The sequence below is a fragment of the Poecilia mexicana genome, unplaced genomic scaffold (assembly GCF_051168715.1).
Source record: "Poecilia mexicana isolate PSO_F unplaced genomic scaffold, ASM5116871v1 scaffold_10, whole genome shotgun sequence".
NCBI classification, from domain to species: domain Eukaryota; kingdom Metazoa; phylum Chordata; class Actinopteri; order Cyprinodontiformes; family Poeciliidae; genus Poecilia; species Poecilia mexicana.
This window is the reverse complement of record NW_028263379.1, coordinates 14,465,753-14,480,119: the sequence shown is the minus strand read 5'-3', so window position 1 is coordinate 14,480,119 and position 14,367 is coordinate 14,465,753. Positions and strand designations below refer to the sequence as shown.

The 14,367-nt window shown below is 38.7% G+C and overlaps 1 protein-coding gene across 2 annotated transcripts in view; it reads left to right on the top strand.

The window, feature by feature from the left end:
* atp8a1 (ATPase phospholipid transporting 8A1) overlaps positions 1 to 14,367 on the top strand; it is a 102,489-nt gene that overhangs the window by 49,249 nt on the left and 38,873 nt on the right. For both annotated transcript variants that reach the window (XM_088009449.1, XM_088009450.1), the window contains exons 16-23: positions 1,417 to 1,522; positions 3,972 to 4,054; positions 4,637 to 4,686; positions 4,796 to 4,865; positions 5,257 to 5,341; positions 6,721 to 6,860; positions 9,196 to 9,334; positions 12,982 to 13,046. In XM_088009449.1, coding sequence (XP_087865575.1) covers positions 1,417 to 1,522; positions 3,972 to 4,054; positions 4,637 to 4,686; positions 4,796 to 4,865; positions 5,257 to 5,341; positions 6,721 to 6,860; positions 9,196 to 9,334; positions 12,982 to 13,046 — 738 coding nt within the window. The remainder of the gene's footprint in view (positions 1 to 1,416; positions 1,523 to 3,971; positions 4,055 to 4,636; positions 4,687 to 4,795; positions 4,866 to 5,256; positions 5,342 to 6,720; positions 6,861 to 9,195; positions 9,335 to 12,981; positions 13,047 to 14,367) is intronic.

The window sequence follows — 14,367 nt, the reverse complement described above, 5'->3', positions numbered from 1 at the left end:
AAGGTTAGTGATTAGTGCATGTTTAACAGCGGCTTTATATTCCGTTACAGGAGCCTTGTGAAAGCTGCATTCATTTCTCGTGGAGATGGGAAAGCAGCAGGGTGAGCTAATATTAGTCCATTGTTAGGAAATACATATATTTTTGTTTTTGTTTTACCCCTGCTGTAATACGATGGCCTTCTGCGGCCCTGGAGGCTGCTAATATCCCTGGCTCAGTTGTAGTCACTGACTCCACACTGGTAGTCCTTCGGCGTTAGTTGGAGCCTCAGCAGATGCCTGTCTGAGTCCACCCCACGGCAGCTTAGTCATACTGGTCTTCTCATTAATGTAAATGCCCTGAGTATGTAGGTTGCCCCCCCCCCCCCCCTCCTCATGAACTGAGACAAGTTTATATTGGTTGGAAAAGCATGACTAAATGTGTGTCAGTAGCTTGAATCCGGCAGGCGAGTTCTGTGAGCCTATTGGCTCCTTACCAGCTGTCATCTGTCCGATCAGATCTGACACTTCAGATCTTACACCACATATTTTTAAGATGGTAACGCACACCTTGGGCTGGCCTTTCAAAGGAAAACGGGAAATGGTGACATTCTAGCAAACTGGAGCGATTTTATTCATAATAGACTTGATGGCCAATGTATAAAAAAAATGAAACAGTGTAATATAAAAGAAATACTAGATAATTTTAGTGTTTTTGCAAACTGAAAACTGGTTCTAGGTTTGATTTAAGATGGATAGATTTATTAGGATGGAAATATTTTTTGGTTTAAATCTGCAAAACAGAGAAAGGTGTTGCATTGTTTTGCAAAAATATTCATACTTCAACTTTGAAGTAACTGAAACTTTTTCAAATTATGTCACAGAACAATATGAAACACTTTGTTTTACTGGGTTTCTTGTGACAGACCAACACAACATACTTCATGATTGTAAAGTGAAATAATTTTTATGAGTAAAGATCTATAATTTTGGAATTTGTTTATAGCTGTTTACACTGGAAAGTTGTTTTTAGTATGCTCAATGCAAACACAAGGAACTATAAATAGTATTTTTGAAATGTAATTATTTTCCAGTTCAAATTTTAAGTAACGTTTCTGTTTCTGTTTTTCTTTACCAGTGAAGCAGTTCTCTCACCGTTCATTGCCTAAATGTCAAAATGTCAACTTCCAGTTCATCCTGATCTGCAGCAAATAATTAATAAAACCCCGTTTTCCATGTATTGCTCTTACTTGCTGCTTCTGCTGGATTTTACGGTTAAGAATCAGCTAGATGTCCAAAATGTCTCCTTCATGTCGATGTGTCTCTCAATCGGAGCTCTCTGTGCCTCTCTTCCACCTCAGAACAAGGTCGTTTGGCTTCTGTTAACATGTTTTATTTAAGAACATTAAAAGTCAAAGCGGTCTTTTCTTCTGTCTTTAGCCTACAGCTGCTGTTATTCTGGAGTTCATGACCATGATGGCCATCTGTCACACTGCAGTCCCAGAGCGCGTGGATGGAAAAATCATCTACCAAGCTGCTTCTCCAGGTATTACAGCTTACTGTCCTCTTCTGGTATATTATCCCAGCATGCCAAATGGCTCTGTTCTGTTGTTAAATTAACTGAAAAACTCAGGATTTATCTTTGTTGTAAACGTTCAATATTTTTTCCTACAACATTTTACAAGTTTATAATAAAAAAAAAACATGTCCACATTCAAAACACTGTTTAGGACACATTTCATCTATTTATAATCCCAAACTGCTGCTGTATGCATCCTCTGAAACTACATAACAAGCAATACTGAACCTGCTTTTAGGTGGTGTAAAGTAGGTTAGGCTCAAGGGTCAGAAGTGAGCAGAAAATCAGGACCAGCCATGGTTTCAGTTTCTTCCAGTTATACTTTTTTATTCAGTCTTTTCTCAGACTTCTCTCCCCCAGCATTCAAAACTCACTGGTTTTATACACATTTGGCACCACACCTGTGCTTAATTGGACACAGCCACCAAGGAACAGGTCAAACAAACAAATTCCAAACAAAGAAACACCAAAACTACAAATCAATTTACAAACTCCTACATAATGAAATTATCTGTAAAATAAGTTACATAATCCAAAATAACTCAAAAGATTATTTTTAAAGAAAAACAAACAAAGCAATACACAAAAGAAAAACCCTCTAATTGGTAGAACCCAATAAGGTAATCACTGACATCATCCAGCCACTTAATCAGGAAGTACTGGGTCGGCCCCTCCCACACTCCTGCAGATCTACAAGGACAAATGATGGTGAATACAAAGAAAAAATAAATACACCTTGAAACAAATTCAACCCACAATCCAGAAATAATAAGCAACCTAAACATAGATGGATCCTGCAACATAATGCTAACACAAACAAACCCGGGATAGTAAGTAAAGCAAAATTGCAATGTTTACATTAATTATTATAACCAACTATAAAAATAAGTGAATGAGAAAATATAAGGGACAAGTGGTGAACATAAACTGAACCACTTTGTCACAGGTGGTTTGAATAAAAACAATGTCCTTGAAGCGTTTCTCTGATGTTTAATTCTCCGTGTAGCGACCTGTGAGCCTGGGCAACGGGAACAATCTGTTGCAGCCTTCTGGCCCCAGTGTCTCATATGAATGTAGTAATGCATTTATATAATCCTAAGAGCACAAGATCACGCTATAAAATGCAGTCTCCTGTTTACATAAAGGATGGTGTATGTCACTTTTGATTCCTTTAGCCTTAGCATGATCCCTCAGTCTCACACATTCACAGTTCAGTGTAATGAATAGAGAAAGCTGTCAGTCAGGAAAACATGCCCTTCAGCGCTTCTTTTAACTCCACAGAACTGCCACCGTGACGAACACTAGAGAAAGAGGAAAACCTTAAAGTATTTACAATGAAATAGACGAGCAAAACAAGCCTGCATCTGCATTACTTGGTCAGTGTAACAGCATTTTGTCTCTGCAGTTGGATGTAAATTTCAGGAAATGAGTAAAGACCTCTGCATGCTTAAACCTGCAAACTGAGATATGTTAAGTACAGTTGAAACTGGGCAACAAAAAATTCAAATCCCTTCAAATGTTTTTTACATTTTGGACCAACACACAAGCACAACTGCAATTCTATCAACACAAGGATCTCCAGCTAAACTGGAGTATTTATTGATAGAGTGGGGGCTGAATATCAATACACAGAAATAGAGTTTAATTTGTAAAAAGTTTCCATTTCCCTCCCACTAGTCCACAATTCTGCACCACTTTGTATTATTCTGCCACATAGAATCCATTAAAATACATTGATGTTTATGGATTTGTGTGACAAAACATGAACATCAAGTAACAGCAATATTTGTTCAATATACTATTATAAATCTTTTTATATGTAATGTATTTTTAGCACTTTTTGATATTTTGTGTGCCGTTTCTATTCTCCTCTTCTACTCTGTTTTTTTTATTTTATTTTGGTGAATATGGCAATGATGACTTCAGCTGGGATAGATCCACATTTTCCTGTCTTTCTGATTTATTAATGTGATGCTTCAAACTCTCTCTGTGACCTTTAAGCCCCCTGAGTGCCATTATCTATGTCACATGACAGCAGTAATTGCAGCAAGACATCCAACTGAGAAAATATAACATTGTTTTGTCTTAATTCATTAGCCTTGGAATATAATAACCAACAATGAATGCATTCTAAGGGTCTTTGCAACTGTGTTATCAGTACATTCATATGTTGTGCAGCGTTGGTACAAACGCTTCTATACTGGACTGTATTACACTGCAGTTTCTTAAGCATTAATTACCTATTCCCTATATTAAGTTTATGTCTTTATTGTCGTTTTTTTCCGAGGGGAGAAGATTTATGTGTAAGCTGTTAGTTCTTTAGAATGTCAAGCTCAAATTCCAAGTTATCTAAGGGCAACAATATGTCAACAGGTCTGTTCATGGTACGTTTTTCTCTTCTTTATTTTCTTTTAAGATGAAGGCGCTCTGGTGAGAGCCGCTCGAAACCTCGGCTTTGTGTTTTCTGGACGAACCCCTGACAGCGTGATTGTGGAAGTGGTAAGTCGAGACTGAGCTGAGGAAAGTGAAGCAGGCTGTTGTGTTGATGGATGAAACAGGGAATGTATATAACACCGTTTTCGTGATTCACTGTTGTGACAGTAAACATGAACACCACACTGTGGGACTCGGGAGCCGTCCAGTTTGTTTTACCGTCATTAATACTGTGGATTTGGAGCTGTTAGCTTAAGTGGCAAACATGATAATTGCACTAACAGGCCCCGAGGCTCAAAAGCCAGAACGGTTTCCTTTCTTTAATCCTCTTGGGGCGTATATGTTTGTTCCATTTTCTCATCGTCATTAGAGCTTCTAAAGGTCTCAGGATATTTCACCTCGCAGTCTTCCCAATTAAGGAGGCTAATTGAATTTTACCTTGTTCTTCTGCCATCAGAAGGCAACTGATGAATATTTTTAAACTGCAGTTACGGCTGATTTAAATGAAGAGAAAGGGTTGGCTTGTGCCATTTAACGAAAGCTCAGACAGAAAACAAAGATGAAGGAGTCTCCATTGGATTGGTTTGCTAAACTCGCATTTCGCTTAAATCTTTTCCTTTTTTTTCCATTTTATTTTATTTTTTTTAGCCTGGAAAAGAAGAAAAGTATGAACTGCTTCATGTGCTGGAGTTTACAAGGTATTTCCTTTCTTTTAAATGCTACAGTTATTTCACACTGAGATTCTTCTTCCCCCGCCCCCCTGCTTTCTTCACTTTCACCGTCCTGTTTGGGCTTTTTGTTGTGCAGCACAAGGAAGAGGATGTCTGTCATCATGCGCACCCCATCTGGCAAGATTCGCCTCTACTGCAAAGGAGCTGTGAGTCTGTCTCTCTCCATGGCAACACATGACAGCCCAACACCACCATCGCCACTCTCCCCGCTCTGCCTCTCCCTCACATTAGGAAGTCTTTCTTTGAGCAGCAGGATAAAGGCTGCTTCATGTTATACATGTGCAGTGTGACAGACAGAAATGTTGGGTTTTATCTGCAGTGGTACAAGTCGGCGGGACCTTCTAAATCTTTTGGTGCATAACACCGAGAATAAAATATTTGAATTTAGTTTTGATAGCTGGAGCACATAATCAAGAAGATCACGAAAATCCATGCATATGATGAGAAATGGAAACGGATTCCATTTAACAACGCAAACGATTTCAGCCGGTTACTGCCTCTACCCTCTCTAACCAATGAGTTTTTATGTCCCTTCAGGACACTGTGATCTACGACCGGCTGGCCGACAGCTCAAGGTACAAAGAGATCACCTTAAAGCACCTGGAGCAGTTTGCCACTGAGGGTGAGTAGAGAAATACTGCCCCCTGTCTCAGCTAGCCTGTAATGCACAGAAGACGACGCTTATGTCTTCCTGGCCATGATCAGAAGTTTTATTCTATCAGCCCACTGAGGGTTTTTTTTTTCCACTCCCACTTATCTATCTTTTGATAATTGATTTAGATGAGTATTAGGAGGAGTAACAACATAAAACTGTAAACTGCAGCAGAAGGAGCCCCTCATGTGCTATGTTCATACTGCCCCCTTGTGAAACAGCAGCAGAATTATGTCATTGGGAATATTTGACGTAGGCTAAATATAGCATTCTGGCTGGACTGTGAAGATCCCTGATCTGTCATTTAGAAAGTGCTAGAAATGGCTAAAAACAAATGTCAGTTACATCCATTTGGGTTTGAATTAATCTAATTAGTAAATGGAGAGCATGTGTGTACAGTCTAATCTCCATATACATCCATCTCTTCTGTGAAGGTCCCAAAGGTCTGTTAGAGAACATTAGTGAACATGGAGATCAAGAGACTCGACAGCATTTAGACATCAGTAAATGTCTTTACGTGTTTTCACTTTTCAGCAACTTTCCATATTGTTCAAACAGAAAGTGGTGTTTTCTTTTTCCATCTCCGTTCTACAGAAATGTCCCTGTTTGTCTGAGGCCTGTACGGAGTTGTTAAAAGGGGCATATCAATTATTAAAAAAAAAAAAAGAAAGCAAAGAAGAGGTGATGTTTCTACAGATCAACACAATTCTTGGCACTGTATGGGAGAGATTCAGTTGAAACTATTTTCATACACTGTATAAACGGACACAATTTATTTACTTTTCCCTCATGGTTTGAATTTAAATGGGTCTAAAATTTTGCTGCTCTAAGTCTTTTATGTCTACCTAAATGGTTTCTTTTTAGTAAATGCCAGAATGAAGGATTCTCAGGTTAATTAACAACCTGTGAGTGGAATGGCAGACTGAGTTGTTTTGTAAGGCATCACTTCAAAAACTGACATCTTTTGTGAAGTCATGAGAAAATGAAAATAAAAATAAATAAAAACACAAGGTATCTGGAAAAAAATTTGAAGATCTCCATTGGTCTGATATAGAAACATAGAAAACACTGATATGCACACAAATCCACAAATGGTACACTACAGTAATGTGGACAAATATATATATATATATATATATATATATATATATATATATATATATATATATATATATATATATATATATATATATATATATATATATATATATATATATATTGTTATTGAGTACTTGTTTGTCAGGAGACAAAATCTGAATGAGTATTAGTCACTGCTTCCGACTGGATGTCCAGTTAAGAAGTTATGATGTTTGACGCTTGAAGTTGTGATTCTGCGCTCACTCCTCCAGGCCTGCGCACTCTGTGCTTTGCGGTGGCAGACATCAGCGAGTCGTCCTATCAGCACTGGCAGGAGCTGCACCTCCGAGCCTGCACCGCCATCCAGAACAGAGCCCTGAAGCTGGAGGAGAGCTACGAGCTCATAGAGAAGGTTTGCGATGAGGAACGCCCCGATTGTTTTTAAGTCATGATTTTCTGTTGATGATACCCATTCAATTCAATTTAATTTGGGTTTATCACAAACCCAACTATGCTACATTTATAGGCGTCCATATCTGTTGAGAGGACAGGTCAGTCATCTGTCAACATTTCGCCATGTTGGATGAACCGATGGCGTCTCATTTTTGGCCACCAGAGTTTTATTTAAACATGTTAATGAATAGGGAAGCAATGAGTAGGGTGGTGAGATAAACCCGGGACCTTTACCAGTCTTGTTTGTCTCAGATCCAGCTTTTATTTCTCTGAATGTAGAAATAGAAGAGGTCATGGAGAGATTCTCTCCGATACTCTTGTCTTTCACGTTTTCAAGACCAGCTTAATGAAATTACTCTGTGTGTCATATTTTTACAGAACGGACAAAGAGAAACTGTCAATTATTTCGGCTCTTTGGAAGTCTTAATTTAAGGTGTAAAGCATCAATTGCAAAATTGCGTTGTTACATTTATTTCATAGAAACTGTTGAAGGTACCAATAATTGCAGCACTGGATTAGTTTCTAAAAATATTATTTAATAAAAATAAAAAATCCAAAGAATGTACTAGCTCAGGATAAAAGTTTGTTTGTGCAAGAATATGCTTCTCCAGTAAAAGATACATTTTATCATAAGATACATTTTATCATTTATCATTTCTACCTAAATAGGGAGATGATTATAAGTGTAACTAGAAAGGCAGGTGTAGCTATACCTACAGAGATTCAGATGTTCTGAAATGTGTCCTTTTGGTTTGAATCTAAGTGTTTCTGCAGCAGGTAGTGTTGGTTTTTTATGCGGCTGGTGTGTGTGAAAGAGCTTCTCAAACACAGGAAGCCGCAGTTGTAAATCAGCCTTTTGGCTCGTCTTCATGGCTGCTCTGGGCCGCCCAAAACAAATGGAGGCAATCAATCACGAGCCAAACATAAAAGCTTTCAAAAAGGAAAATGTAATGTGCGCTGCCTAATGAGCCGAGTGTGGCACTGCGGCTGCCCACGATTTGGGGTTCACTGCTGCTCTGGGCCACCCACACCTCAGCTTTATACAAATCAGCTCCACAAGGGGGCAGAATGGAGCCACAGTCAAATTTTATAGATCGCAAGAGTTCCATAGTTACTGTATAGACTTTTACAGAGATCTGCTTTAAAACAAAGTCAATTAGAATGTCATTAAAAAGTTATTTTATTTCAGTAAAAAAAAAAAAAAAAAAAACTTAAAAAAAGCCGAGCACATATAGATTTAATTCACACAGTGATTTTTTTTTTTTTTTTAAAGTGTTCATTTCTCTTAATTATCATGTTTATGGCTGACGGCTAATGAAATTGCATTTTCTGTACGTCTTTGTGGTGGTGACTTTTACTTCGTCTCGCTCTGATTTCATCTGCAGCTCACCTTCTGAATCTCCCCCAAACTCTTCAGTGCTCTTTGCTGCACAATCCGCTAACAGCAACGCCTGGACTCAGCTAAACTGCACCTGACTGTTTTAGTCTGTTTTAGACCTTGCAAATTGATTTATGCCAGAAAGCTTAAAGCCATTATTTTTGGACCATTTTCTTACAGTTATACTAAATAAAATACCAGTTAAGTGGCGCTATTTTGTAGGAAGACTATCAGTCGACTGATCCAACAAGTAGGAGATCAGTTTGTTCATTTACAATCTGCAGTTCTTTTTTTATGCAGAACAGAAGCAGATGAAGGCATAATCTTATTGCCTCAGTGCTTCACTACAAATGCGACTTTTTTTTACCAAAACAGCAGACCGCTTTTAACCGATTTATGAAGTACATGCCTTAATTCTTCTTTTCCATAGTAAAAAAGTAAATATTTCAGATATAAAAAGTTAATTATGACAGCGCACATAAGTATAAGGTTCTTCTGCAGGCTTCCTGTTCCCAGCAAACAAGCAGGCCAGAGTTGCATGCAAACTGGCATTAGGGCTCAGGTCTCAATTTAAAGAGCTTCTCTGGTCTTTCCTCGCGTGCTGGCTTCTGTCTCCCCACTGCCACTGGCTCTTGTCAAATCTTTGGTCTTGTGATGAGCCTTACAAGTCCATAAGCAACCCTAAAGAGCCCCAGTTTCCTGAGAAACTGACCAAAAGTGTTTATGGGCCTGCTTGTGTGTGCGTGGGCTGAAAACATGTGAAGAAATGCGCACTTAGAGGCGCTTAAAATCTGATCCAAAACCTCCTAAGAATCCCATGGTGGTTTTTCTGGGTGGTAAACAAAAGCAGTTGGTAGATTTCTTTTTGACCCAGGTTAGCACTTACTCGTATATATTCTAACCTTCTCTGTGGTAGAACCTGCAGCTCCTGGGGGCCACAGCCATAGAAGACAAGCTCCAAGACAAAGTCCCTGAAACGATCGAGACGTTAATGAAGGCTGACATTAAGATCTGGATCCTGACGGGGGACAAACAGGAAACAGCCATCAACATCGGTGAGCAACGACGGCGAACTCATTAGTCTAGTTTCTAGCGAAAATATCTTGGTACATTTGAAATAATTTCACTTAGAACATGGGAAAAATGTCTTGAAATAATTTGTCAGTGGAACTAGTACTTTTTCATCAATATTAAAGAATTATTTACTGAACACGAGCTCCGATCGTGCTGAAAAGTCACTACTTCAACTTTTTTGCCTTATTTCATTATATATTTGCACTAGAAACAAGACCAAAATGTACTTGGTAGGGCTTTGTGTTTCATGTGAACGCTGCTCTCTGTTCCCTGTCATGTAGTGTGGCGTGCCGTCTACCTCTAAAATCATCAGTGGTGTAGTTTGTAAACATGCTTTGCAGCAGAGTTTGTTTTAATTCTCCCTTTCACTGAAAACAACTGCTTGTACGCAGAGGGAAGCCACTACTTAAGCTTCATACAAACTAAGCTCTGCTACCAGCTGCATAATGACTAACTGCTGCTTGAATTGTTAACACATGTTCAGTAAAAGCCTCTGCAGTGCCCTGCAAAAGAATCCCTTCCTTTTGAATGTTTCTTAACTTCCTTTAATGTGTTTTATTGGGGCTTTAACAAGTGGACCAACACAATGTAGTGAATGATTGTGAAAGAACAAATCTGAAATGTGTGGCATAAATACGTGCTCACATTTAATTACAGCTTTTTAAGACTTTTTGTGCTTTAGAGCAGCTAAACACATCTAGAGACTGAAATGTTGGCCTATGTTTTTTATTAAGCTCTGTCAGGTTGGATGGAGAGTATCTGTGAAAACCAATTTTCAAGTCTTGATATAAATTTAATAGATTTATACCTGGACATTGACTATGCCATTCTAATACATAAGAATGGTCAGTCTTTCCATTGTAGCTTTTGCATTACACTTAGGGCTTTCTTCCAGAATTAAGCAGCATTTCTCCAACCATCTTCCCATCATTTTCTGACTAGTTTATTTTTGTCAATGCCCACAGAATTATGCTGCCATTACCATGGTGCAAGGAGGAGACATTGTATTCAGGGTAATGTGCTGTTAGTTTCACAAACAATGAGTGTTTTGTATGGAGGCAAAAAGCTCAATCTTGGTTTTATTTGACCAGACCGGCCTCTTCCACATGTTTTTTTGTGTCCTGTCATGGATTATGCCAAAGTGCAAAGAGGTTTTCTTTAAACAGTTACTTTGTTTTTACACTAATGCTATATTTAAAACCTCTAAGGCCATTGTGCTTCTGCTGATTATTCAGCAGTATTATATTAAGAGAGCTAAATAAAATAAAAAAAATTAACCCATTTGTCTTTTTTTTCCCACTTTGTCATTTTGCACTACTTTGTTCTGGTTCAATACTTAAAATTTGAATAAAACACATTGACCTTTTGTGGTTGTACCATGAGTAAAGGTGAAAAACTCATAAATTGTGCAAGACTCTGCAAAGCTGCTAGCAGTACAGATGCTTTTTTTCCTCTTGATGTTCCTGCATCAGGACGCATTTCGCTGCGTTTGTGCGCCTCCCTGGTACAGATACTCCAGTCGGCCCTGCAGTCATTCCTCACCCTGCATGATAAACTCCGGATAAGCTCAATGTTGCTGTGTCACACACATTTAATGAAAGCATCTGTTGCAGGATGATGTATGTGCTCCCTACGTTGACGTGAAATAAATGCCATGCATATGTACTCAAGCAGGCCCCTCTTCTACATCTCACTTCCTCAGAGATTTTACTGTTGCAGATGTTATCTGGAAGGTAAACAGCCCAACGCTGCCTGGCCGTCTCAGTTTGTAGTTCACGTCCTTGTTTGCCCTGGGATCACGGAAGTGGATGACTATCAAAAGTGGATCAACCTTGAATACAGCCAACTCGGTAGCATAAAGTTTAGAAAAATAGGTTTTAAAAGTGTGTTCGTTTTTGCGGCTGCACCTACCACTGAGGCCTGACTGAATCAGCCTTTTGTGCCCACTGTGCCCAGATGTGAGGGGCCTCAGCTGAGGCTAATGCTCACTGGAAGCATTTTCACAGCCCGACCTTTTGGCCGAGCTGCTCTGTAGAAACTCTGCTCAGTATTTATGTTATTTCTTACTGTTTTCCTCACTGAAACATTATTCCCATTGCCAGCGAAACGGCGCTCTGTACAATATTCCAAATTAAACTGGTGATGCAGCTCAAGATTTGTGTTAACAGTTGGATGAAGCCTACACCACCCAAGCAGCTGATTTATTACAAATAACTCCTGCAGAGTTTGTGTATCTGGATGTAACGTAAGAGAGCTTTTCTTTAAATCTGGCCTAGTTCTATAAAAGAGCAATGTTTCTTTCTCCAGAAATACAGCCTTCTACTGCTTTCTCTGTAAATACATCGCAGGTTTAACCCTTATTTTGATCAGTCATGTTAGCAGAGAGACGCAAAATGAAATGCCTTTCTGGGTGCATTCATATCAACCCCGTTTAGTCCGCTTTAATCAAACTCTCGTTTGATTGACTAGAAAGCCTGGTTGGTTTGGGAAGATGTCCAAGTTTTCATATTCTTTCCACTTTACTGGTATTTTATGTAGGTCTGTCACATAAAACACCAGTGAAGTCCACGGAGGTTTGTGGTTGTTGCCTAATAAAATGTGAAGAAGTTCAAAGGATGTTATTTTGTTGAGGTACTGTTGAGAATTAAATCTTGCTTCCTTTGTGCAGCTGAGATTGCTGTGGCATGAGCGTCGTTATGCATTCCTCGAGGCCTGCCGGAACGGTCTTTAGTTCCTCCTGGAATTGAAAGGGGCTCAAGAATTTAACTATGACAAAAAAAAAAAAGAGAGTGAAATGAGTTAAAAGGTAAACACATTAGGCGGAAGGGTTGTGTCAAGAATTGACGAGTGGGGGAAGGGAACAGAGACGGTGTTGAGACGGGGAGACATTTTCCACACTGGCAAATTTTTGGACGTTTGCACCTTTGCACTTAAGAAAACAATCTGCTAGACCCCAGACCCGAGCCTGTTTGAGCTTAGCTCTGAAACATGTTCATTTCCTCTGTGTGCGCGCACTGTTGTTTATTCATATGCTTATTTCATTTTCACTCTCAGAAAATGCCACCCACTTGTTCACAAGACAGGTTATGTGGTAATTTCTTTAGCAAAAAAAATGACTGAAATCTCTTTCCAGACAGAAGCAAAGTGTTGAAGCCCTCAAATATGTATGTGGTTATGCCCACAGATGGCAGCTTTCTCTTGCAGCCCCAGCGTTAAAGTGAAGGCTTTAGTCTTGGTTCATGAAATATTTCTGTTTTCCCCCTAATGAGAGGCTCCATCCACCACTTGCTGGTGACCCTGAGTGTGTGTCCCGGCCAAGCACTGTAGAGATCATTCCCCAGAGAGCCATGTTGGGTAACCCAGAGTTGTAACTGCCTGTTAAAACAGGAAACTGACAAACTCTTGTAAACCAAACTCATTAGTCATGTCCTAAGACTGGAGTTTTCAGCTAGCTGTAACATTTAGATTTTTACTGCCTGTTTAATTTTCTCCTTTTTGTAGTTTTATGCCTTTCATATAATACATGACCTATGCAATGATTTTCCTGACCTCTCGGTCTTTTGTAATATATCAAAAAGCTTCAGTACATGTTTTTCTTTTTTCTTTTTTTCTTTCTGTGATCCTACAGGACATTCCTGCAAACTTCTTACAAAGAACATGGGCATGCTGGTGATTAATGAAGACAGTCTGAATGTAAGTATTTTTGGATTTCTTTGATCGTAATTAAAAATGATCTGTATAAAACTAATGATATAAAACATGCAAAAATAAATGTAAAATATTTACTTTTCTTTTAATTTGTATATCTGTGTATATCTGCTTTTTTTGAAACTACATTTCCACTCTCAGGTTTTTGTAAAATTCGGTCATATGATCTCTCTTTTAACAACTACTGTATGTTGCATATTTAATACTGCACTGTAAAACAGCATTCTACTATTATTTTAAAAGATAAATAGAGTTAATGGTTAAACCATGGGCCTCCAATGCCTGTCCTCGAGAGCTTTTGTTCTGCACCTTTAAGATGCATTTCCGCTCAAACACGTACATTAAGTGGTTAAATTACAACCTCAGTTTGCCATCAAGTTCTGCAGAGAATTAGACATTCATTGACTTGGAGACCAGAAATTCAAACTGACTAACATCTAATTTTGGCAATTTGCACAGTCAGCCCAGCTAGTATAACTAAGTATAGCTAAGATTTTGAAGACGCTGTCAACCTTTCCAAACCCAGTGTTGTTGCATGACAGAAGTTAAAAGCTTAAAAAAAGGATACAAATGTTGCTGTACTATGTTCAGCTTTCCTGTTGCTAATCTTGCTCTATCTCTCTCCTACAGCCTGAATGAACTGCACACGTTTAAACGTGTTAGAGAAAACAGTTTCCTCTAAATATCTTTTTACATCGCTGTCGTCCTTCTAACATTACCTTACTGATACTGAAATAAACTTTTTAAACTAAGTTAGCTTCCTTAACTCGGTAACTACATCCACACTAAAGAGTGTTGTTAAAGTTGATTGAACTAAAACTTTGCTAATTTTGGGGACACGAGCCAATTCCTCTGTATATCTGTAGTGTAAACACGTTTCAGCAGAATTTACTTCTGTGGTTTCTACATCTGCTCTGAAGATCTATCATTGCAAGATGTTAAAGGAACTTAAGATCCTACTTTTTAAGGAAACCTCTGCAGAAGTTTTATTAAATGTCAAATTGTTGCTGTGAGCCTGTACTTCTACATGACTAATTGGAAAATCTAAATAGGGCTACACACATTTTATGTTAATTAATAACAATTCATCCCTTGCTTTGGAAGTAACTCTTAACTATCCTCACTTTCTGGCAAATCTTTCTTTGCTAGAAAGATTTGCCTGTGTTGAAGGACGAGGCCACAGGGTGCCTTCCATAAAAACCCAGCCCACATCCTGAAATCCGCATTTAACATGACGACACCCAACAGGGAAGTCTGTTAACCCCCTTGCAGGAGAGTCATGTCTGTTGTTCCTGCGCTTGAAAAG